We start from the raw sequence: 26,758 nt of genomic DNA, 5'->3' as shown, positions 1-26,758 counted from the left end.
CCCCTTCCCCCTCTTCCTCTCCCTTGCGACCTGGAAAACAGAAAATCTTCCCACGGAAACTCCTCAGGGGCGCCCCAAGATCCAAGCTTCCTTACACGGACTCGCCCGCGCTGCATCCCTCCCCGCCACCCACCATCCACTGCAAGTCCGTGGCGTCTCCAAGCACAAACCCAGCGCGGGCTTCTTGATCTCCGGAGCGCGCGCCCGCGCGCGCGCTCTCTCCATTTGGCCCCCTACCCTGCAGCAAGGGCAGCGTGACGTAATGCAACCTCAGCATGTCGGCCGCGATATAAAGGACAAGGCGGCGCGCCTCCCAGACGCAGAGTAGCTTGTGATTGGCTCGGGCTGCGGAACCTCGGAAACCCGAATGTGAGGACCTTACAGATCCACAGCTGCCGACCCCCGCAGAAATCTGGAGCGCGGTCAGAATCCGACTGGCGGCGGCAGTGGCAGCAGTGGCTGCAGGTAAGGAGACTCCTGGAGAGAAAGTGGAGGGATTTGGGTGCGCTGCGCTTAGTGTCGCCCGTGTGAGAGGAGAGGCTCACACCCAGCCTGTAGTATAGGGCGTAGGGAACAATGGAAGTGGCGTCTAGTCCCTAAGCTTTGCCTCCTCCTTGGTCTGATAGTTTTTCTCCCTAGCCGCAGCTGGTGACTGGAGGAATTGAGGGAAGTGGAGTGTTTTCCCCCTCAGGCAACCTCTCCTTCCCCTAGGCCAGAACCCCTAGGGGCAAGAGCCGTCGTTGAGACCGTCGGTGGTTTAGGGTGACGGGAAAATGGCGGAAAACAAAACGGTGAATTGAAGAATGCGGCGTCCCCCTGGCATTTTCTCTCCGCGACACCCCCCTAATATTCCTTTCATTCGCCCCTACTTCTCTATCCCCCGCCTGCTGCTTATGGTAACCTTGGAATGCGTGAGGGATGGCGGCGTTTGGGAGGAGGTGGCATCTAATCGGCGTTTTAGGGGGTAGGGAGCAGTCAGAGCCCGAGGGGGGGGGGGGCGGGTGTGTGCGGCAGTTGTCGCCTCCACTAAAACACCACCATTTTGGTTCCCAGCTGTCTCCCATGTAGCGGGGCTGGGAGAGCGGGAGGAGGATGAGGGGTTGGGCAGCACAGCGTGGGTAGCAGCGGTGGCGACCGCTGCACCAAGTGAGAGGAGAGGAGGGAGGAGGGGAAAGGGTATTCTTGTTGCTTCGCTTTCTGCCTTTCCACGGAGAAGGTTCTCTTGTTTGGTTTAAGATCCAGTCATATGGGTAATATATGAAGGCACGTGTGTGCGTTCTGCTCGAGATGATTGAAATTTGGCATGGTCGTGGGAAAGGGAGACTTATGCGGGAAGCGGGCTGCGTCCAAAGCTGCAATACTGCTACTTGTCAGGGCTCCTTTGTCTCCTATCTCTGCAAATACTACTTTCGCATTCTCTTGCTCCGTTGCCTTAAGATTTCTCGTCTACCTCCCACCCTATTTACATCATGAAGAAGCTGGGTCCTGAATGAGCTGTTTGGAGAAGACAGATGAAAGTAAAATGTTTTTTGTTGTTGTTTGCTTTGTGATTTCTGTACCCCGTACGTTGATAGAAAGATGTTTACTTGAAGCGTACTTAGTGGTTATCTCCATTCAGTAAGGATGTGAGATATACTCTTGAGAATACTGAGAAGCCCAGCTATCTATTGGCTATTCAATACTTAACACACTGCTGTTCTCATACCTCATTTATTATTGATCTTATTTAAACTTCATATAAGGGGAAAGGTGCGCCAATATATTTATTTATTTATTCATACAGTGTGATACTCCCTTATAGTAGTTGCACTATGTGTTAAAATTTTTACACTTCATTGAGCGCTAGTGCAGATTTTTCTCTATTGATTTGGCAAGGATAAAGCTTGCCCTTGGTTGGTTCTCTTTCACTTTCCAAAATGAGATTTAGCTAGTGATTTTTAAATGTGCTTTAGAGAAGATTTGGTTTAATGGAGTGGTGGAATTCTAAGTGTAATAATGTCGCTTATATCGTAGTAGGTAGTTGTTTCTGTTGGAATCCCTTCGGATGCTTTTTAGATGAATGGATTTGAGCACTTAAGCTCTTCTCAACCTCATCCTGCACGTTAAAGTGTAAAGAAAATCCTTAGGTGTGTAAGAGATTTTGTTTAAAATGTTTTAAAATGTCTAATTTTGAATGTATTTTTACAATAGGTAAAGAGAACTTTTTTCCAAAGAAAATAACATAGGTCAGAAGGAAAAATAACAAAAACAAATTGCTGCAGATTTTACTTTACAATATGTAAGAAAATCTACAATTTCTTCAAGACAGTCATATTAAGGTGATTAACAAATTAATGTTTTATTTAATAATTAAACAGAATTAAGTGTTTAAAACATTTTAAGGCATTTGTAATTTGATTACTTATGTAAAGCAAGCAATTATTCTAATTAAAGTTGAAATAGTACACTGTTTTAAATGTTGAAAATAAGTCCTTATGGCATTTTGATTTATCTCTGTGAACATAGGGGTAGTCTATTTTGAACTCTCTTGACCTCTGATGGTTTCATTTTGGAGGCAGGGAACAATGTGGTATTTGAAAAAAAAAAATACAGCCCATAATTTCTAAAAAAATTGTAATTTTGCTCATACATAAAGTAATTTTATTGAATCATTGTATACACAGAAATGACACCTATTGCTGTAGGATTTTTATATACATGATTCGAATGTTATACTCTCCTGCCTCTTGTACACCTGTAGAACTTTAAGGCAAGGAAAAAACTCTTAGTGATCTCCTTACTTAAGGATAAATTAAGGTGTTTTACATGGCAGCTTTCTAAAACTTTAACGATATAACCTCATCTTTTGTGCAATATAACCCAATTTATTAAACACTCCGAAATAAAAATGAGACAAATTTTTTATAGAATTGATACTTTTTGGTGATACTTAGAATTTTATGTTTGAAAGGGAAATACACATATGTAATTATAAGAAATATGCTTAGGGATAGTATTTGACATTAGGTTCCAAGTCTGGTTATCTTAAATATAGGATACATCACTTGAAATGAAATGGAATCCTTGCTTTCAGAACTAGCTTAAAGCTAGCATGACTTTATTAATCTTTAAGGAAGAAAATCAGTTGTACATTTATAAGTAAATGATATTCTGAAAGGAACAATTTGCTAAATGTTTGTATGTGATTGATCTTATCTCTACCATATTTAGGAAGCAGTCATGTTTCTTGAGTCCTCAAAACTATGAGACAAGAGACTGTAGTAGAGTGAGGCCAGAAGTCCTTACTGGCTCAAAGAACTCCAGGGAAACTGGGATAAAACATTTTACATTATAAGTAGAACCCCGGGAGCCAGAGGTGAAACACAAGTTTATCTGCAGAGCTCCGCTGCAGGGCTGAGCTGGGTCTGGAAGAAATGGATGAGAGCCACTGGATGAAATTCACTAATACTAGACACCTGAGTCTTCTAGTAATGTATAAATATCCCAACTATTGTCTGTTGTCATCTTGTTCTTTTTTTTTATTTTTCTTCTTTTATAACCTACATTTTAATTGGAACGTTAGTGCTACAGTTTTGTTCTTTTGCTCGCTTCTATCACTTCCCCTGTGGCTTGTCACCCTTACTGTGTCTTATTCTCCATTATCTTTGCTTTATTTCCTTTCACGTAGCCCTTCCTTTACTTATTCTTGTCTAATCAAGGTTTTTATTTTCCTTTGTGATGAGATTTGCACACCTGGTTCTAAGGCCTATTTTCCATTGCATTTTTTTTCTCACAACAACTGACTTTTGCTTAAACATATTTAAACTCTTTTAAAACCATTTTTTTACAGATATCTGTGAATGAACTTTGCTAAGTATGGAATCAGGTGGTGGAAGTCTTGGATTGCACACATCAGACTGTAGAATGGCCCATACCATGATTATGCAGGATTTTGGTAAAGCATTTTCTTTGTTGTATTTTTTTCTTTCTTTTTTAAAAGTCAGAACATACTAAATATCAAAACTATATTGAAGAAGGGGAGAATTTATGAAATTTGTTCTTTTGCTAGGAAATTATTTGTAGAGCTCATTTTCTTAAAGATTAAAGCTATGTGACAGTAGTCTACTTAAAATCATTCTTAAAATTTTGTGCAGGGCACCTGGGTAGCTCAGCCAGTGTCTACCTTCAGCTCAAATCATGATCCCAGAACTTTGGAATCTATCCCTGCATCAGGCTCCCTGTTCAGAGGGGAGCCTGCTTCTCCCTCTCCCTCTGCCATTTCCCCTGCTTGTGTACTCTTGCTCTTTCTGTCAAATAAATAAATCAAATCTTTAAAAAAATTTGTGGGAATGTTGAAGAAAGGAAACTTGGAATATAGTGGTAATGTGGCATTGAAAATGAAAAAACTCAGCTTAGATAAATAACAACATCAATTCTTGAATGTAAGAAATATTAAATCGTCTTTCTCAAATACATTTTAAATTGTATGTTTGATAAAACTGGAAAAGGACCTACTTCAGTCATTACAAAGAAGTTAGATGCTTATGTAGTGAGATATTGGAAAACCATGCATTAGGTGATTAATTATATTCTGATGAAATATCTTTAGAAAGTTGTTTCTAATAACATTACATCTTTCTTTTTTTTTTTAAAGAAAAGATTCCCTACTTTTGTGGCCAAGTTTTTCAGTAGCCTCTTAACAGTAGTTGTTTTGCTGAGGATGTTAAGACTCTATCACAGCCAACAAAGAAACTGAATTTGGTCAGGGTCAATCTGAATTATAGAAGAGATTGAGGTATCTGAAGTATAAGAGGCAGGAATAAGGTGGTAAGAATTGAAGAAAAGTGGAGTAAGAGTAGAAAAAAACAAATAGTAAATTGGAATAAAAAGTAAACAGAAAATAAGGTATTATGGAATTGTCAAAGATGATATTAGGAATGGATGATCAAAGCTAATAATTAAGAAAATTATTAGAATTAAGAAAATGGTATTACTGTTTTCATATTAATGTTAATATATTATTTTGTCCCTTGTAAAGGCTACAGTATTGAGAGTCAGAAGAACTGGATTCTAGTCTTGGCAGTCCTATTAAACTTGGGCAAATTACTTTATTCACTTCTGTGAGGGGATTGGACTAGATAACCCTAGATACCCTAGATAACTGTCCTCTCCAGTTCTATGATTCCTTGACACTTCTATCTGATGAATAAAGATGTGGTGCATAAATCAAGATTAAATGTGGTGGAGGTTGAGATGACTATGTAGTTAATTGATTAAACTGAAAGGAATCATTGATTCATTCTGTTAAATGAGTCAGAAGTCAATTGTGTTGATTACGGATAACTTAGAAGTGATTTTGAGTGAAAAAAGTACATGAATAAATTCTAGAAGAAGGACAAAGAACTGAAGAGTAAAGATTTCACAAAGAATTTTGTGAATTCTTTGCTAGAGATAGTTTTTAAAATACTGGAACACTTGAACTTCCATATAGTAAAATAAGTTTTGGTTGAAATGTCACCTTTAAATTTTTGCTTTTTAAAAAGGTTTTAAAAATGGAAGAAATACAGCATTTTCTCCATATGATACAAAATTTAATCTACCCTGTAGCATTTGGTGAAGTGACAGACTTCCTTCACTCCTGAAGAAGTTGCCTATTAGCAAGTAAAACCTGATTCCTTTCTAAGATTAAAAAAAATGTCCCTTTAGTGCTGGTGAATGTTTACTTGGTATTCCTCTTACCTTCCTTTTCATTGTTCCTCCTTGATGTCTTAAGATTTAATCAATCCCTTATTACATCTAATGCTTTACTTCCTTTTAGTTCCTAGGGAAGTAGAACATGCATATTGAAATATATTATGCACATTCTTTTTTCTAATTTTTTATTGAGATAATAATTTTTTAAAATTCTTTTATTACTCTTTTTTAACAAACAGCCCCAGGGATAGAGGACCAGGGGAGGGGGGTAGAGGGGAAGTGAGGCCCCAGAGATAATAATTCATATCATACAATTTACCCATTTTAAAGAATACAATTCAGTAGTTTTAGTATACTCACAGAGTTGTGCAAACATCACTGCTACCTAATTTTAGAACATCTTGTCATTGGAAAAATAAAACCTAATACTCATTAGCAGTCACCCCCACCCCTACTCCAGACCTAGGCAACCTCTAATATTTCTATCTATGGATATACCTATCCCAGACATTTCATATAAATAGAACTATACCATATGTGACCTTTTGTGTCTAGCTTCTTTCACTTAACATCGTTTTCAAGTTTCATCAATATTGTAGCCTGTATCAGTTTCTCTTTAAATTTCTGCCAACATCAAAAGTTAGATATTTGCAATCCCATAAACTAATGATATTTATGAAACAGAGTCTGGCATACACAGGTAGAGCTAGCCAAGTAAGTATACTATGCATTACAGGAACTCTAAATTCTATAATGTTCTTGGTGGAGATAGGATGGCTACTATGTTAAGAATTTGAAATGTTAATTTAATTTAAAAACTCATTAGACCAGTTTCTTTTGAAAGATAATTGAGATTTTAAAAAAATTAAAGATTTTATTCATTTGAGTGATAGTGCAAGAGAGTGAGCATGAGCAGGGGGAGAGGGAGAAGCAGATTCCCCCTGCTGAGCAGGGAGCCAGGCCACCTGACTGGATCTCAGGGTTGAGCAGAAGGCAGACACTTAAGTGACTGAGCCACTCAAGCACCCCTGAGATTTAAAAATTTACATGATTTATGTACTAACTTTGCTTGTGTCTCAGTAAAATGGTTATCCTTGGAATTTGTGCTATTGAATTTAATAGTTAAGACTTAATTGATGCAAAAAGTCTATGTTGCTCTGTGACTTAAATAGCAAAACAGCCTTAGATAGTGGCCCAAAATAGACCCAACAAATACCAAATTTTATCCTATACCTCCTGTGAAATTCCAGGTATTTACATTTAAATGAAATAACTCTAGTAAAATGAGAAATGCTTGAAATGATGACTTATTTCTTACTGTTATTTGGTTATGTAATTGCTTTCACACTTTTTAAAGATGATTTCTCACCATTTATAATTTGTTACCTAGTCAGATAAATTGTTAATGCCATTTAATGCTGCTTATTAAATGCTTTAAAATTTAATTGAGTGATTATGTGATAGATCTTCTTACTCATTTTTTTTAAGAGAGAGAGAAAGTGCACACAAGTTAGGGTAGGGAGAGGGAGAAGGAGAGAGAATCTTAAGGAGGCTCCATGCCCAGTGTGGAACCCAATGTGGGGCTCCCTCTCAAAACCCTGAGATCATGACCTGAGCCAAAATCAAGTCAGTTGCTTAGCCAACTGAGCCTCCCAGACACTCCAGATTTTTTACCCTTTGTTTCTCAAACTGTTCCTTTAATGGTGATTCACTTGGTTAACCTTATAAATTTCTTTAAAAAATAGTCTCTATTGTAAGTAAATTCTATTCTCTTCCTTTATACTGGTAGAAAAAAGCCAGCCTAGAGTTAAGCAGTAAGTTCAGCCCTCAGCTTGAACCTTGGGCAAGCTTATTTAACTTCCTTAAACCACAGTTCCTACATATTTTTTATAGTTCCTTCATATTTATAAAAGGAGATAATAACACATTATACAGCTGTTCTGAGGCTTAAATGAGATAATATATGTAAAAATATTAGTAGGTTGCTTGGTGCATAGATAGTGCTCAATAAATAGAGCTAGTGTGACGGGCACTGGGGGTTATTCTGTATGTTAGTAAATTGAACACCAATAAAAAATAAATTAAAAAAAAATAGAGCTAGTGTGTTGTTAAATAAGTGACTGGAAATTCAATGGATCTAGTAGATGAGCTGATAAGAGGAAAAAGCAAAATTTAATGAGATGTCTTAGATCTTGGTCTTAGTGAACTGCCAGCACCCTATGGAGAACCTGTCAATCCTTGGTCTAGGATACTTGATATTATTATTTAATTCAGCATAAACAAGCATATTTGGATTTATTTTAGTTTAGATTTGTTTTATTTTGACCTTTAAGTTTCTACTAGAGTAGAGGCAGAATCCTCCTAGCCAGGTTAATCTGAATTTAGGCCAGCACCAAGTGTTATTCTATCCTTCCATCATTCCCTAATGTCTATTCTCAAGAACTACACTAACCTCCAGAATTTTCCATATTTTAAGTCTGACTTGTAGAAAGATTTTATAAAATATTAATTTTATTGTTTATATACATAGAATTCCAATACTGTGAGTTTTATAGATTTAATCTTTAATTTGTCCTTGCTAAAATTTGCATTTCTTGTCTGGCTGAATGCTTAATTTGAATCTTCACCAACTCCCCATCTCCAAAATGGTCAGTGGAGAAACAAGTGAATAGGAAGGACTTATTCTATATATATTCCCTTTATCTACCAGATTTTCAAGATTGAGGCTATGTCCTTTTGGGGTAATATGATGGGTTAGGTAAGAGTTTGAGAATACTGAGAACAATATGAAAGGATTGAAAAGAAGATAATTCTGAAAGGTAGCTTTCCCTTCTTGCCTTATCTTTTAATGGATAAGAATATTAATAGTGTCCACTGGTCTCCACTCTAACTTGTTAACTAACTTCTGTAATGAATTGATTAATAACAATGAACACTGTGTAACAAATGGCACTCTTTCGGGTATGATTTTATAGAAAGTGATCCTTATGTGGAGAAGGCTTTGTATTAGATTATTTAATATAGATAATAGATAATTTTGTTATAATCTGTTCCATAAACTCTATCACTTGTTTCTTGTACACTTCAGTGAGGCAGAATTTGAATTCTTCATGAAAGGATTTTTGCACTTTTACATTTATAAAGGGAATAGGAGTTAGTGTTTACCATGCTACTCAAAAAAAAAAAAAACCAAAACATTGTTTAAAGCTTTGTTCCTGCAGATTTACTAGTTTAGAATTTAGTGCAATTTAGAGATATGAATTTTATCAAACCAAATCTTTGTCTAAAATTAGGTGTTTTTTTTTCCCCAAAAAAATCAGGTGTTAAAAGATGCCTTCCACTTTTATAAGAATATAATAATTCTTATAAGCTAAAGAAGTTTAGGGACTTTCATGTTTATAAATGCATATTTTATAATGTGTCCACCTGTCATATTTTACTAACTTAATTAAACATATTAGTACCCATTTATATTTGTGTGTTTTTTTAATTTTAATTTTTTGAAATACAAGACTCATAGGAAGTAGAAAAAAATAGTACATAGTCCCATGTTGCCTGTACTGCTCTTCTTCCAATGGTGACATCTTCTATAACTGTAGTACAATATAAAAACTAGGAAGTTAACATTGTTATATTACTGTTAACTAGACTAAAGACCTCCTTAAGTTTTCACCATTGTTTTTACATATATTCTGTGAGTATATATAGTTCTGTGCAGTTTTATCCTGATACAGATTTTTGTAAACACCCATCACAATAAAAATCTAGAATTATTCTATTACCCTATGTATGCTATGCCAACATCTTTACACACACACACAGACACCTACATTTTTTGTGTGTAAACATGTTTTAATATCTCTGGGAAAATATCCCAGAGTGTTATGGTTGGGTTGTATGGTAAATACATGTTTAGTTTTGTAAGAAAGTGCCATATATTTTCCCTTGGCACTGGGGTGGCTGATACCATTTTACATTCCTGCTAGCAATGTATGAGAGATTGTCTTTGTATCTTCACCAACCTATGGTGTTCTTTTTTTTTATTTTAGTTCTTCTGATATAGTGATATCTCATTGTGGCATTTATGTTTTACTTGAAAATAAAGTGCATTATTTTTAAGGTATTAATTTAGATTTTACTAACACTGTTTTCACCCACCTCCACCCCAGTGCCCGGTTGGTGCTATTTTGTTTGTTTATTTTATTTTTTTTTAATTTTTATTTTTTTATTTATTTATGATAGTCACAGAGAGAGAGAGAGAGAGAGAGAGAGAGGCAGAGACACAGGCAGAGGGAGAAGCAGGCTCCATGCACCGGGAGCCCGACGTGGGACTCGATCCCGGGTTTCCAGGATCGCGCCCTGGGCCAAAGGCCGGCGCTAAACCGCTGCGCCACCCAGGGATCCCCTGTTTGTTTATTTTTCACTTTTATGTAAGCTCTATGCCCAACGTGGGGCTTGAGTTCACAACCCCAGGATTAAGAGTCATGTGCTCTACCGACAGAGCCAACCAGGTGCCCCTGGTGATGGTTTTTGCTTTTTTAAAAAAAATATTTATTTATTCATGAGAGACACACAGAGAGTGAGGCAGAGACAGGCAGAGGGAGAAGCAGGCTCCATGCAGGGAGCCCGATGTGGGGCTGGATCCCGGAATGCCTGGATCACACCCTGAACCTAAGGCAGATACTCAATGACCACTGAGACACCCAGGCGTCCCCCTGGTGGTGGTTTTTATTGCAGTAAGTTGTCAGTGGTTTTTTAAAAATGATAGTGTGGCAAGAACTATTTCATATTTTTAAAATATTTTATGTCATCTGGTACATTAAATATATTACTGTTAATTTAATAAAATAACTTTACTTTTTTTGGATAATTGTTTGTATTATAGTGGCTGGAATGGCTGGTACTGCACATATCGATGGAGACCATATTGTTGTTTCAGTTCCTGAGGCTGTATTAGTTTCCGATGTTGTCACAGATGATGGGATAACCCTTGATCATGGCCTTGCAGCTGAAGTTGTTCATGGGCCCGATATCATCACTGAGACTGATGTAGTAACAGAAGGTGTAATTGTTCCTGAAGCTGTACTTGAAGCTGATGTTGCTATTGAAGAAGATTTAGAGGAAGATGATAGTGATCATATATTGACTTCCGAGCTAATTACAGAAACTGTTAGAGTACCGGAGCAGGTGTTTGTGGCTGACCTTGTTACTGGTCCTGATGGACACTTAGAACATGTGGTCCAAGATTGTGTTTCAGGAGTTGACTCTCCCACAATGGTATCAGAGGAGGTTCTTGTAACTAATTCAGATACAGAAACTGTGATTCAAGCAGCTGGTGGTGTTCCTGGTTCTTCAGTTACTATTAAAACCGAAGATGATGATGATGATGATGATGATGATGATGATGTCAAGAGCACTTCTGAAGACTACTTAATGATATCTTGTAAGTGAAACAAAAGTACAAAATTACTTGGGAGATTGATTTATATGTAACCTTAAAAGGTTTTCTGGGATAGGGGAACAATTCAATAAAAATCATGGGGATAATCTTTTGAAAAATAATTTTTTTCAAAGCTGTGTTGTTGAGATGCTTTTTTGACATTGCTCATATTTTTAATTTACTCAATGAAAATTCATACCCAAAATTAAACAAAATAATGTAATGTAATTAATACCTTAGAGCAGAAAGGAAGGTTCAACAAGAACATTAACTGATAATATTTTTAATGATAAATATATATATTTCAGAGTGGGAAGTTTATGTAGCCACTGCTTTCTTTTTAATATAGCAGGTACTGGAGTTGTCAGTTCAGTTTTGCTTAGGAATTTAAGCATAATATATTAAGAAATGTGTAATTAATTTTTTTATTAAATACTTGAAAAGGAAATCTTAAACTCAGATTGTGCTCTGCAGTTCTCCCTGTGTTTATTTTGTTTGTCTAAACAGCGTGTGTATATTCTGAGCAAAAACACTTTAATGTGTTTATTTCAGATTGCTTTATGATGTCTATAAGACATTCTATCTGAAGGAGGAAGATAGAAGTATCTTGTTCTCATTTTAAGTGGTGGGTTTGCCTGAACAGCAACGATAATAAAATTCTCATGATGAGTTATTGATGGAGCTTGAGGAAGAAGTGGGTCTATTCTTTATAAAATTTGAAGGGATCATGCTGGAAGTAATAAAGATCAGATAAAAACTCCACTTTTTCATGGTGCATTTTTGTTCTTTTCTTTTTAAAATAAAAAAGGATTGATTGGGAAGTACATCAACAGGTAGAGTATACGTATATGTATATAAAGTGATTGTTATATATGTTATCAGTGAATTTAAAACTAAAAAATAAGATTAATTTGTAAATATGATTCTGAAGTCTAGCATGTTAACTTTTTTCCCTCTGTAACCACTTTTGAATATTTACATTTTTTCTAAGGGAATGAGTTAAGCCACTAAAATACTGGCTGTAAATGTTATTACCTTTTTTTTTAAAATTGATGTCCATTACTAAAGCAATTCCATATTTAGATCTTAACCTGATGTTAAAAAAACTGTGGTTATTATTATATAAAATAATATGACAATAGTTGGTAGCCTTTCTGTGTATCAAAATAACATTGTGCCTTTAAAAAAGTACCTGTTGAATCAAACTGTTTGATATTAGTTTAAAATTTGACATTATGTGTTTTGAGAATTGTCAAACCTTAACATATCTTCTATGATTTGATTCTGCAAAAGATTAAAAAAAAGAATTTCTAGAATATTTTAATTTACGATATTTATATTGCCATATGTGTCAAATGCAAAGACTTCTGTCCTACTGTAATAGGAGTAAACTGAAGATTATAAAGAACATGTATTGCTTGAATAATACTGGGACTGCTGTGGGATCATTTTAGGATAAATTTAGACTGGGAATTAACTCCTTAATCATTAGTAAAGAAACAGCAATATATTTTTTTAAACATCTATTTAAAACTTAAGCAGTTTTTTATTGTGGAAAATGGAATATACAAAAACTAAATATTTTTTTATATCACCCATTTTCCCACCACCCATATCCTTCCTTGATCATTTTTGTAATATTTATTATACCCAAATTGGAATTACTCTTTTTTTAAAAAAAGTTATTTATTCATTCATGAGAGATACAGAGAGAGAGGCAGAGACATAGGCAGAGGGAGAAGCAGGCTCTCTGCGGTGAGCCCTATACTGGACTCGATCCCCAGACCCTGGGATCATGCCCTGAGCCAAAGGCAGATGTTCAACCATTGGGCCACCCAGGCATCCCTGAATTAGTTACTTTTTACCAGTGCAATTAGTTACTTTTTACCATTTTCATTTATTTTATTTTATTCTCTTTTGATTTAGTTTTCCCCTTTTTTTCCTTCATAATTTGCACTTCATTTTCTTTACCTCTTGGTTTATCTTGGCCATTGAATCTTATAGGAGTTAAGAGAATAAATTGCCTTCAAGGCCTCAATGTTAATTAAAAAAAGCCTCTTTTCTGTTTATTTTTCTCAGGATAGAGATTTTCAGAGTATCTAAGAAATAAAGTTGAGAACTTAAAACAGGCCATTGTCTTGTTCCTGAGTCCCTAAGTATTCCTATAAGGAAATCTTATCGGTAGCTGAGTTTTAGAAGTAGGGAGTTTTGTCTTCTCTCATATCTAAGGGGTGTCTGAGGTTTCTCTCCTTTCAGTCTAAATGTCACAAATTATTTATCTTAGCAGTTGGTTAAACTTTCCCACTTGTGCTTAAGTAACTTGGAAATTAATATAGAATAACTGTATCTGTCTAAAATTATCGTAGGTGTGCTCTTCTTTAAAAATATCTAACATCTCTAAGACATTTATGGGTGATGATTTCCTTTATAAAAGCTGCACTGGAAGAGGGAAGTTCCATTAAATAATGAACCAATATAATGCATTCAAATTGTTTTTTACCTATAAAATCAGTTTAGATTTCTTTTGGGAACATAATCTTATAGAAAACAAAATGTCTTGGTAGGGTCATTATGGGAGATCTCATCAAACCTTACCAATTTCAAGGGTAAAAAAAGAAAAGTTAATATCTTTGTATTTTTTTAATATAATGGCTTTATTGAAGTATGATTCACATGCCATCAAATACACTGTTTAAAGCATGCAGTGATTTTTAATATATTCACAGCATTGTATAACGATCACCACAATCCATTTTAGAATGTTTTCTTCACTCCAAAAAGAAACCCCATGCCCTTTAGCAGTCACTTCCCCACATACCACTTCCCCTTCCTGACAACCACTGTCTGTCTCTATAGATTTGCCTATTCTTAACATTTCATATAAATGGAATCGTGTAATTCGTGGCCCTTTGTGTTTGGCTTGTTTCACTTAGCATAATGCTTTCAAGGATTATCCATATTGTAGCATGTGTCATGTGTCAGTACTTCATTCCTTTTCATTACTAATATTTCATTATAAGGATATACATTTTATTTATCCATTCATCAGTTGATGGGCATTTGGGTTGTTTCTACTTTTTGGCTATTATGAATAATGCTATGAAGACTCATGTACAAGATTTTGTGCAAATATTTTCAGATCTCTTGGGTATACACCTGGGAGTAGAGCATCTTTGCAATCTAAATATTACTAACTTCTGTTTGTTTCAGTGCTGTGAAATACAGATCCTTTACATATTGCCTGACCCCATCTCTGTGATTCATCAATATACTCTATACTGATAATAACATACCTACCATATAATTTTGGTAGATGTAACATAAAAGTGGTACAGTAAAAAGCCTACTCAGCTTTTAAAAGGAATATTGAATTTGTAATCAGATTGTGCTATTGAGCTATATAAAAGAATATTGAACATTGGCAAACTTGCCAACAATATATCTTACTGTTTTATGTTACATTTAGCACCAGTAAACTCTGTGATGTGTATACCATTGCCGGCTATTACTGTCTGGAATGTCATGTGAGTTTAGAAACCACATTGTGGGACTTGGATATTGCAAACCTTACAACAAGCTAAAAAGTTAAGCCTTAATTTAGAGTATTTTGAGTATTATATGCATTAAGAAGATCTTTGAGGATCTATTTCTAAAATTACTTAGTTGCCTATTAAGTCTTTGTTAACTTTATACTTTCTATAACAAGGAATATAGAAAAAATCTTGGTTAAGTTGATGATTTATCTCTTAAAACTGCACACTAACATCCTTAATAACGTTATCATCTTCCATGAATTAAAATGCAAAACCAGTTTGGTTACTTTTAATACATTTCAAAAATGTTCATCTGAAGAATCTAAGTAGAAAATAATGGATACCTTAAACTATGGGCGTTAAGGCATGGTATAAATGGAATCGGGATAGCAACAGTTATTTCAGTACTTAAAGTAAAAGCTACGATACCAAATTATTGAGAAGTGACCAAAAATGTGTATTTCATTTCATGAGCTTTAATTTTATGAATTATAGCTTTAATTCAGTTTGCTACAGAAGGAACTATGGTCACTTTAAACCTTTCAATTATAATAAAGCAGTATTTATCCAATGGGAGTATTTTCAGTATTTTATTAATTTACTGTAAGTTATTCCAACTTAAATTCGTGTTTTGGACACTTTTTGAGGTTTTTGTATATCCTATGTCTTTATTTTCAAGAATGGGAAAACACTTTCTGAAAGCCTAGCTTTCATCTTTTAATGTTTTTTGTGATGTCATTAATTCAACATATTTTAAAAGAGAAGCTATTAAATCAACACTATCCGATACTTCATCTTTTTTTCTTTCATTTTAATCTGTCCCATTGTCGAAAAGAATTTTACCAAAAATCATAGTAATAGAATTAGGGGCTATGATGGAATTAAAGTATTTAATCTATTTATTTTGATCATTTAGGTCCTTTCATAGTCTATTTGAACTATTAAATAGTATAGAATCACTTATATTTTATCAAAAAGTTAAAGTAGCTTTGCATTGTAAAAAGAATTGCTGAAACTTTCTTTCACCATTTTGAAAGGCTAAAAGAATGTTTTTGAATTTGTATATATCAGATTTGAAACTGAGGTAAGGAAGAAAAACAAAAAAAAAAAAGAAACTGAGGTAAGGGAAATCTAGACTTTGACTTATTTAGATCTCATTTTCTAAGAGTACTGAATTAATACCTTTTTAATGTCACTTTATTCATTTTTCAGAGGATCTAGAATTGTTTAGATATAGTCAGAAGCTTTAAGATTTTATGTTTCATGTATGATACCATGATATATACATAATAGGAAGGAGCAGATTTTCAATTAGATTACATTTCAGTTTTCATATGTACAAGCATTGAAATAAAAAATGGTAGGCATATAATATTTGGGGGAATATATTGTTTAACATTTATGGTCAAAGAACAAAGTTTATTAATATATATTTATTCCATAGATTGTGCATTGTATTCATGTGAAGATAAATGTTATTCTTAAAGACTGTAGAGCAGAGAATAAAAATTTTAAGTATATACTTAAAACGTAAGCAATATTTTCAAATATTGTTGCTTTACCTTTATGATTTTGGAGTCTAGCATATGTAAGTAAATATAGAAGTATGCAAAATTACTGGTTTCAAGTTGTCTTCCATTGACTCAACAGAAATTAAAAGCATTATGATTTTATCTTTATAATTTCTGAAAAGCCTTTTTTATAAAATAATTCAGCTGTTTTCTGTTTCCTCTTTTCCAATTCTAGATTTCATATGCTAATTGGTTTTAGAAATACTGATATTTGGGAATTATTGTTTATATGAACTTATTTTATGAGTACTATGTGTTTTATGTTCTGATTTTTCTGATATTAATTTTGATGTTAGAATTTAACTTAAAATGTTTAATGTAATGGAAGATAATTTAATCATTTCCCAAACCATTTTAATAAAGCTCTATGATTATTAAGTATTTCATATATAAATTAAAATCTCTGAATAAGTTTTTATATAGTTATGATCATGTAATATATCTGATCTCATATAGTGTTTTCATGAAATGTTCCACTTTTGGTGGTTGCATAATAAGTCATTAAGTCAATATGGTGGATAGGTGATTAACACATTCATGTTGCACTTATGCTTAACATCCATTAAATGTCAAATGTACTTTTTGACTAAAATATTTTCTTCTTTATATTTTACAGTGGATGATGTTGGGGAAAAATTAGAACATATGGGGAACACACCATTAAAAATCGGCAGTGATGGTTCACAGGAAGATGTTAAAGAAGATGCATTCGGTTCAGAAGTAATAAAAGTGTATATATTTAAAGCTGAGGCTGAAGATGATGTTGAAATAGGTACAAAGACTAATCTTAATTTATTGCTATAATAGGAATTAAAACTACTTCTTATCTTTTCTGGCAACTATTCTGAAATTGTCTTTAAAATGCAGATTTTTTTATAGGTTTCTTTGGAGATGGAATATTAAAAAATTGTATCTGAATAAAAAGCAGGAATGCAGCATGTGTCATTCTTAGATTCTTCCAACATAAGTAGAATATTACATTTGGAACTATCAAAACAAATGAGGGGAGAGAATTTGATTTAGAATAGGAAGTTATATTGAGTATTTAAGGGCAAGCTAAAGGCTAGAACCAGGCTGCTTAGATTTTAATCCTAGTTCTGCCATTTAACTGAGCGGCTATTGGTGAGTTACTTAACCGCCTCTGTCTCAGTTTCCTTATCCGTGAAATGGCCATAATGATAGTAAGTACCTCATAGGGCTATTGTGAGGATTAAACGGGCAAAATACATGTTAAAGACCTATATAGTGCTTGGCAAGTGTGTAATGTAAATGTTAACATTTGCTGTTAGTTCTCAGTGGTTATTGCAAATTTCTAGTGTAATTTATAAGAAAATTGTCTTGACACTTAGAAATTTATATTGGAATATTTTGAGGACATTTTTCTAAAGGAAAATATTTCTTATATCCTTCTTAATTCAGGGAATTATTCCATGATACTTTTCTATTTTGATATGTGATTTAATTTTTAAGGTGGAACAGAAATTGTCACAGAGAGTGAGTACACCAATGGACATTCTGTAGCTGGAGTGCTTGACCAGAGCCGAATGCAGCGGGAGAAGATGGTTTACATGGCAGTTAAAGATTCTTCTCAAGAAGAAGATGATATTAGTAAGATATCAGTACAAGGGCACTGTGGTGACTTGTCAGTAGCCATCATGCATTCTTTAAAAAAATTAAGCAGTCTCAAAGCTACAAACACTATATAGGAACAAAGTTCAATAAAATTAAGTCTGAATTTTGCTGTCATTAATTTAAAAGGAAAGTGTCCTTTTGACCATTCATGCATACGTGTATTGTTCAAATCAGCAAACATGAAATGCTATGTGTCTCAGATACTAAGGATATAGAGATAAACAACAAATGGTTCCTGACTTTATTAGAGCCCACAAATATATATGGAATTAGTGGGAATCTATTTTGTATGTTATTGGATATGTTGTATATACCTCCTCTCTGAGGTAGGTGGTATTATCTTTGTTTTATGAAAGGAAAAAATGCTCAGGGATGTTAAAAAATTGCCCAAGATCATTTTAATATTAAGTGAGGAATGTGCGGTTTCAAATTATATCTGTCTAACTCTACTGCCAGTGTTCTTTCCACATGGCAGTGAACACTGTTGGCCTCTCTCTGGATTTAGCAGTGAATGGGCCAACTGGTTGTTTTCCTTCTGTCACCTAAGGATTAGATAAGTAAGTATTCTTCCTAATAAGTTAAGCTGTCAGGATCTTTACTTATTATGCCTTTGATGGTCTTCAAGTAGTTGCTGCTTAAGGTTTCTTGGGGGCTGAGTACCATAGGGTAAAAATAACCACTCAGATTTCCTATCCGGCCATGCTGCCCTTTTCCTTATGAAGACATGTTCCTTTCTGCCTACTTTCTTCTCATCTCAGTGTAACAATGCAACCCTTCCCTAAGGCTTCTTCTATCTTTGTGACATGCTGAGATAAAAACTATTTTGTTTTGCTCTAGAAGGGCAAGAACCTCCACTTCAGTACATTGCCTTGAGGATACTCAGCTTTTCCTATACTGCACTCTGATCTCCACTCCTCAGATTTCCTTCCCTAGAAGCCATGGGAAGCTGAATTCCAATCCCAAACATGAATAATACACCACAGTTGAAAACATAAAAACAAGTAAATCTAGAGGATTTCATTGAAGAGGAAAATAATTTCTAGTTGGTCTCTAAATTATTATTATTTTTTACTCATTGATCAGTAGAGGGGCACAATAGAAGGTGGGAGACTGAAGCTTAGGTTAGATGATGCCAGAATTCCTTGGGGATGTGGAAAACTTAGATCAGTGACTCTTTCTTGTCAGTTGAAAGAAGGGAAACTTGGGAGAAGAGGGACACTTTCTCCCCACATTTTTTCCACATTTCTTCTGTGGTGACTAGACGATCCCGGTATGTGAATCAAAGGAAAAGCATAAATTCAAGCCAATTTTTTACTTAACAGCTTAAATCTAAATGGGTTCAATCATATAAAATATGTTAAATGACCCTCTAGGTTTAAATTTTTTACACCAATATTATAAAGATTTTTTTAAAATAAGCCTCATTTAATGCTTTTTTTTTCTGAAAATCCTGCCTCTTAAAGGGTGTCCACCTATTTGTGAGCACCAGCTTATGTGTGATTTTAATTAATTCAATCTAATTATTTTATTTAATATTTTCTTCAATTACTAGTGTTTTTGACTACTTTCTTTGCATGTACAGTACTGAATTTACATTACAGTATGTGGGATAGCAAGGACCACTTTCTAGTATTGATTCTGTGGGAAACGCTTTCTGAGTTCCAAAGAACAATCAGGCAGAATTATGGACTGAAACCTATTTTACAAATTTGTAATGCCCAATGGACTGTAAAATCAGTCAGTATATTTCAGGCGCACATGTTTATATATTATATATATATTATGTTATTACATATATATTATTATATATAATCTAAAAGTCATTTTCATAGGATAGGTTCTAAGAGGAGAATAAGAGTTTTGATAAATGATTGTCTCCTAGTGGCACTAGTCTCCAAAGTGCCTAACATAATTTTTAAATTAACCAAATTGAAATCTTGACATTTGAAAGATATAAACTGTTTGGAATTTTTTACCCATTTATTAAATATTTGGGGTTATAAACAAGCAATTATTTCTAAAATTTAGGTTGCGCTGAAATAGCAGATGAAGTTTACATGGAAGTCATTGTAGGGGAAGAGGAAGGAACTTCTCTCCCTGAGACTCAGCTTGAGGACTCTGATGTTAATAAAACAATTGTCCCTGTTGTCTGGGCTGCGGCATATGGTAGGACACTGGCATTTTTTCACCTGATAAGTACATATCTATTTGATCAGCCTTTAGATCATTAAATATGCTGTGCTAGTGCCCCCCATGAGTTGACTAATATAAAATGTTTTGCTGTGGACTGATTAATCTCTAGGTACTTACATGATTTTCCTACCATATATCTTATGTTACTTAAAATGAGCCTTGCTTAATGCATTGGTGTTTTTCAGTAGGATTTATTTAAAATCCTACCTGTATAAATGAGTACCAAAAAGTTTTATTTTTCTAAAATAGGAATATCCTTTGAAAATTGATCCTTCCCTTTTTTCAAAAACTTATTTCATGTATTAACACCACAAAAAACATTTTGGGGGTTTGAAAAGAAACAGAAATCCAGGTATGCTCTTCTACAAAATACCTAATGGAAGGTAAATTTATCAAGTTTTTTTTTTCTTTCACATTTTACCTCATTCCTACTTAATTTACAAGATGGTCCAGGTATATTCTTTACTTTGAAAATTTTTGGTGTTCAGATGCATTATCTTATCTTGGTTTACGGTCCAGGTATACTCTTTACTTTGAAAAATTTTCGTGTTCAAATGCATTATCTTATCTTGGTTTCTCCAAAGGTTCATTCATTCAACAGTCATTTATTGAGCATCTTCAGTTTTGAGTGTATTCTGCAGAAATATCTATTCGGTTTTTATTTAAAATGTAAGATTGTTCTGGATGTTAACAATTCCAAGGATGCTAACAGTAGCCCTTATTTTCAGTGCGTGAAATAATATCTAATCTATGGGAGTGGAAGAACTCAACAAAAAAAAATAATAATCCAAGGAACAGTGGTCAAAGTAAGATTTTTGTAGATTAAGATGTGATCCACTAGTAATCATTATACTTAACAATTCAGTTTTTAATTAGTCTTTTTTTTTTCTAGGAGATGAAAGAAGAGTTTCCCGGAGGTATGAAGATTGTCAAGCATCAGGTGAGAGAGCATTATATGTGAGATGTAAGTTAAATAGCCAGTTTCATATACTGCATGGAAAAGAAACAGTTATTTGTGTGTACAGACACATATGTTAGACTTCTACCTGGTCATATCTTCTCTAGTTACATAGGAGTTTGCCTCTTTTGGAATCAATTAATTTATATACAGATATAACATGTATTATTCTGCAAATGTAATTCATTTTAGATTTATCTCAAGATAAAAATGTTGGGCAACTTACAACATGAATCTTAAAGGATGCTGTGGAGAAAATTATAAAATAGAAGTTGTTTAGACAAAAAAGTAAAAATTTACAACTACTTGTAATGTATTCATTGGGCAGAACTGTTTTCTTAATTTCTGTGGCAACCAATAGACATATATAACTTAAATAAAACCCATGTGTCAGCTTCATTTTTCTTTTGAGCTATAATACATACTCCATATAGCGTTATTCCATGGTTGATAGTTTTTTTTTTATTTTCTTAATAAAGAGACTTTGTCTCATGGTAAAATGTCTGACTCTTCTGTTCCTACCTTTAGGAGATACTTGACTCTAAATTTAAACGTAGATATCAGAGGAATTGATTAGAGGCATACATCAGCACAGCATATAGGCTAAATGGCTTCACTGGTATTTATTTATTTATTTATTTATTTATTTATTTATTTATTTATTTGGAGAGAGGGAGAGAGTGCAGAGGGAGGAGGTACAGAGGGAGAGGGACAAGCTGACTCTGCACTGGATGTGGAGCCCAACATGAGGCTTGGTGCAGGGCTCAATCTCACAACCCTGAGATCATGACCTGGGCTGAAATCAAGAGTCAGATGCTTAACAGACTGTGTTGCCCAGGACAGGTCTACATTTTTAAGCTAAATTGCATAACAAAACAGATTTGTGAGAACTGAAATGTTATTAAGTACTTTATTCTGTATATGCTAATGCCACTGAATGTGGTAAATTGCCTGCCACATCTATCTTAGTCTTTACAGTCTTAACTTTTTACATTAATTGAATTATTCTAAAGCATCTATATAAGAGACATATTGTTTGTTCCATATTACACATAGTCACCATAACCATATTGGTTCACTGACACATGTATATTTCTTTGCTGAGTTTCTTTAACTTCATCAGGTTTCATTGGTGAGAAATTTAATGATGCCAGTATTTTGTTTGGGCCATAAAAGTCTCTCATGTCACATTCACCTTATTAATTTATTGCTTTAGGATAAATAAATTGAGATATTTTAAAGCTAATTTCACATGATATCCTAATTAAAGTGTTTACAATTATGTGTGTGTGTGTGTATAAGGGCATAAAAGAGAGAATACGATATACTTTGTGAAATTTAGCACCATGATGGCAACTTAATGCCATGTCATCTCTAGTAATTCATCTAACCAAAACCAAAAAGTATAAATGTCATGTAATTTAATAGTGTATCAATTTTTTCCAGGAAATACCTTGGACTCAACATTAGAAAGCAGAAGTAGTACAGCAGCACAGTACCTTCAAATTTGTGATACCATTAATACAAATAAAGTACTTAAACAAAAAGCTAAGAAGAGGAGAAGGGGAGAAACCAGGCAGTGGCAAACAGGTAAAATACTAATACTTTGCTTTATGATTATGATCATGATTTGAAATGTGGAAGTCATTTTTTTTTGTAAGCAAAGGAAAAAATCAGTTGTTAGAGTGTATTCCCACTTCCATATACTTGTCTGTGTTTGATTTAAATAGTTGAGTTTTTAAAAAGTATTTTACTGGTCCTTAATAAAACTATGCTTGTTTTCTCTTTCCCCAAATGATGTTTACAAAGAGAATTTTCAGGTTGGTTTCACAATAAAAGGTGCCTGTTTCTGGTTTACAAAATGTATATAGCATTTTAGCAGGTGAGTATTCTATAGCACAGTGATGCTTATTACTTTTTAATGAGCTATTTTATAATAAGTTACTTTTAATGTGCATTTTATCCTACAGGATTTTATTCTACTAGTATAGTTCTCACACTATGAATGTCAGCTAATTTTGGTACCTTTGTTGTAAAAACCTTTAAAACATCTGGCCAAATGTCACAACTTCCTTTTTTTTTATCTAGCTGTTATAATAGGCCCTGATGGACAGCCCCTGACAGTATACCCTTGCCATATTTGCACAAAAAAGTTTAAATCCAGGGGATTCTTGAAAAGACACATGAAGAATCATCCTGATCATTTGATGAGAAAAAAATACCAGTGTACAGATTGTGACTTTACAACTAACAAGAAAGTGAGTTTCCATAACCACTTGGAAAGCCATAAGCTTATAAACAAAGTTGACAAAACCCATGAATTTACAGAATACACACGAAGATACAGAGAGGCTAGTCCACTGAGTTCAAATAAACTTATATTAAGAGACAAGGAGCCGAAGATGCACAAGTGCAAATACTGTGACTATGAAACAGCAGAACAAGGGCTGTTAAACAGACATTTACTGGCTGTTCACAGCAAGAATTTTCCTCATGTTTGTGTTGAGTGTGGGAAGGGCTTTCGACATCCTTCTGAACTCAAGAAACATATGAGAACCCATACTGGTGAGAAGCCATATCAGTGTCAGTATTGTGTCTTCAGGTGTGCAGATCAGTCAAATCTGAAAACTCACATTAAGTCTAAGCATGGTAACAATTTACCATATAAATGTGAGCATTGTCCTCAAGCATTTGGTGATGAGAGGGAGCTTCAACGCCATCTGGATTTGTTTCAAGGACATAAGACACACCAGTGTCCTCATTGTGACCATAAGAGTACCAACTCAAGTGACCTTAAGCGGCACATCATATCTGTCCATACTAAGGATTTTCCTCACAAATGTGAGGTGTGTGAAAAAGGTTTCCATCGTCCTTCTGAGCTCAAAAAGCATAGTGATATACATAAGGGTAGGAAGATTCATCAGTGTAGGCACTGTGACTTTAAAACATCAGATCCATTTATCCTTAGTGGTCATATTCTTTCAGTTCATACTAAGGATCAGTCATTGAAGTGTAAAAGGTGCAAGAGAGGGTTCAGACAACAAAATGAGCTCAAAAAACATATGAAGACCCACACTGGAAGAAAGATCTACCAATGCGAGTATTGTGAATATAGCACTACAGATGCATCTGGCTTTAAACGACATGTGATATCAATACATACAAAAGACTACCCACACAGGTGTGAATTCTGCAAGAAGGGATTCCGAAGACCATCAGAAAAAAATCAGCATATTATGAGGCACCACAAGGAGGCTCTTATGTAATAAGATCAATATAAAGCTATTTCAAAAATAGGATATGCTACATGGGAGGAAAATTTCATGAACTGTTTCATCTAGTTCCAAAGCTTGATAGTAAATCATAACTTTACATTCTTTGTATTAGAGATCTTGAAATATTTGAATTGACAGGGGATTTCATTGCCCTTTGAAAATTACTTAAAGAATTTAAGAAGCACCATAGAATGGTTGCAGAAAAACTCTTAAGTGTCTATTTAATAGTATTATATGCATAATTAAACTACAGAAGGGCAAAGCAAAGACAATAACTTTATTTGGCTGATCATACTAGAGATAAATGTTTCTGAAAAGATCATATTTAGTTGAGTTTAGCAATGTTTTGCTGTGGCAAGCAAGTCTCACTTTTATGTGATTTTAGAAATAAGGTGGGGCAAGAAAATACAGTCATCCATCAGTCACTTAGTCATTGAGCCTTTTTTATGGCACCTGAAAATTGATTTCCAGAAATGCAAAAGTTTTATGTATTCATTAAAAGAAATTTCGCTGGAAAACAGATTATACTAATTCAATACTATTAAAGAGATTTTCTGAGCTGCTAAGATTTTATTACAGGATGGGATGTTTAAAATACAGCATTCTTTGGAAGTCTAAAATGGAATCTAAGATTAAAGTTCCCTTTTTTCTGATGTTCAAGTTGATTTTTCAGTATGGCATATATGACAAAAGTATATTTGAGTCAGATGTGGCTTTCTAAAACAGATGCAACAGTAGTGTTGCAAATAAAGTTAGCACTATATTTCTTTACGATCTAAAGATTAAATTGAGAGAACACAGTTTTCTTAAATATGTTGTTTAGAAGTTTCTTTTTAGGGCAGTCTCAGCAAGTATGATTGTTCTAGTCTTACTTGCTTTAATGGTTATAGGTGCAATTTTATGCCATTATTGAAAATTTTTATTTTTAAAATCTATATGCCATATTATTAACATGCATTTTCAATGTGAGGCAGCATAAATGCAGTATTTAACAAAACTCTGTGTTGCCAATAGAGTTTGGAGGTGGATATTCAGTTTACAGTGTATAAATTTAAAGTATGCATCCTTTTAACAACGCTTTGTGTTAGCATGCTGCAAATCAAAATGGCGCTTAATATAAAAAGCTGGTTTAGGGAAATTTAATTAAAATCCTGTTCATAAATGTAATGCATATGATGTGTACTTTTAAGTTATAGTTGCTTCATGTTTACAATCAGCTGTTCAACATAATTAAAATGTAATTTTACTTTATACTATATTGTGGTTTTGTGTTTGAAGTAATGTTCACCTTTCTGTTTTTGCACCAGATAAGAATCTGTTCCTTGAGAATAAATTTTTTATCTTTCTTAACTTCAGAATATTAAATTTGGAAAATTTTAAATAGTGTGTTATGTGGCTGTAAATGATGTACACGCTGTAAAATAAGATTGTCATTGTTATGTGGGATTATTATTTCTAAATGTTACTCATTGAAATGAGCATATAATAAAAAGCATTTATTGCACTTCAAGGTTTTATGAATTTATTTAAAGTTTGTTGTAATGTTCACTCTTTGTTAAAAGACTTTTTACTTAAAATTGCTTGTGAGTAATTTGGTCCACAATTTAATGTCTTGTAGATTTTGTGCATTAACAACAACATGAGCTAGGAACTTAAACAATTATGATGACTATGGCATGATTATTCCTCAAAAATGTATATTTCTGCTAAAACCATGATGAAATACTGTAAAGGTGCTCATCTTAAGATTTGGGATTTAGTATTATAGAGAAAACTAAAAAATCCTAACCTAAGTAACACAGTCCCGAGAAAAGGAATCTAATTATGTTCCAAATAGACCAATATACATTCAAAAGGAGAAGCATTAAATCAAGTATTTGGGAAAGATTTCTGTAAGTGAGTGTAAAAAATAACCTGCTATATTCATACCAGTCAACATTCAATAGAATTCATGTACCTAGATATATAGCCTTGTTGCTTAAAATTGTCAATTGGGTTAATTATTCTTTAATGATCACTAACAGTAAAAGAAGAAGTCTTTTAGCCATTGTATGTTAGACCAGTGCTTTTTAAGCTTTAAGGTCTGTGGAGTTCACCTAGGGATCTTGTTAAAATACATTTTCTGATTTAGTATGTGTGAGATGGGGCCTACAATTCTGCATTTCTAGTAAGCTCCCACGTGTTACTACCATAGGATTAACGTGTTAGACAAAAATACCCCAGTGTAATTCTGGTATGCTTTGGCAACTTCGCTTAAACAGATAGTTATACCTAAGTGGATGGGGCAATCTGTACTGAAGACATGGGTGACATTAGTGACAAGAAGGAACCAGTCATATGTGGAAGAGCAGAAAAGCATGCAAATACAAATACAAATAACCTCAGATGGAACAAGCTTTGGCAGGACCATGGTGAAAGAGACTGACTGATAAGAGATGAGAATTTGAAATGGGAAATCAGAGGAGTTTAAGGAAGGGAATAAT

The 26,758-nt window shown here is 34.0% G+C and overlaps 1 protein-coding gene across 9 annotated transcripts; it reads left to right on the top strand.

Annotated features, from left to right (window-relative positions):
* Positions 1-254: 254 nt before the first annotated feature.
* Positions 255-25,779, top strand: ZNF711 (zinc finger protein 711). 9 transcript variants are annotated; one of them, XM_077889704.1, is made up of 12 exons: positions 255-465; positions 2,191-2,318; positions 3,211-3,472; positions 3,830-3,934; positions 10,559-11,116; positions 16,834-16,989; positions 17,688-17,825; positions 19,878-20,015; positions 20,771-20,848; positions 20,935-20,982; positions 22,447-22,590; positions 23,089-25,779. In XM_077889704.1, exons 4-12 carry the CDS (start codon positions 3,856-3,858, stop codon positions 24,264-24,266), a joined length of 2,517 nt encoding a protein of 838 aa, XP_077745830.1. In that variant the 5' UTR covers positions 255-465; positions 2,191-2,318; positions 3,211-3,472; positions 3,830-3,855; the 3' UTR covers positions 24,267-25,779. The 9 variants fall into 9 exon arrangements, with proteins under 9 accessions (XP_077745830.1, XP_077745833.1, XP_077745829.1 ...); XM_077889703.1 differs by having other exon boundaries at positions 256-465; positions 3,211-3,467; XM_077889707.1 differs by lacking the exon at positions 3,211-3,472.
* Positions 25,780-26,758: the final 979 nt, after the last annotated feature.

The sequence above is a fragment of the Canis aureus genome, chromosome X (assembly GCF_053574225.1).
Source record: "Canis aureus isolate CA01 chromosome X, VMU_Caureus_v.1.0, whole genome shotgun sequence".
Taxonomy (NCBI): Eukaryota; Metazoa; Chordata; class Mammalia; order Carnivora; family Canidae; genus Canis; species Canis aureus.
Note: the sequence above shows the minus strand (reverse complement) of the source record. Positions and strands in the feature narration are given on the sequence as shown.

What these genes read in the sequence shown, in the direction of transcription:
- ZNF711 (XM_077889707.1), top strand. Translation starts at nt 3,856, where the DNA reads ATGGAATCAGGTGGTGGAAGTCTTGGATTGCACACATCAGACTGTAGA. An exon ending in TGAAGATGATGTTGAAATAG is followed by an intron (nt 16,990 to 17,687) that starts GTACAAAGACTA and finishes TTAATTTTTAAG; the next exon opens with GTGGAACAGAAATTGTCACA. An exon ending in TCCAAGGAACAGTGGTCAAA is followed by an intron (nt 20,849 to 20,934) that starts GTAAGATTTTTG and finishes TTTTTTTTCTAG; the next exon opens with GAGATGAAAGAAGAGTTTCC.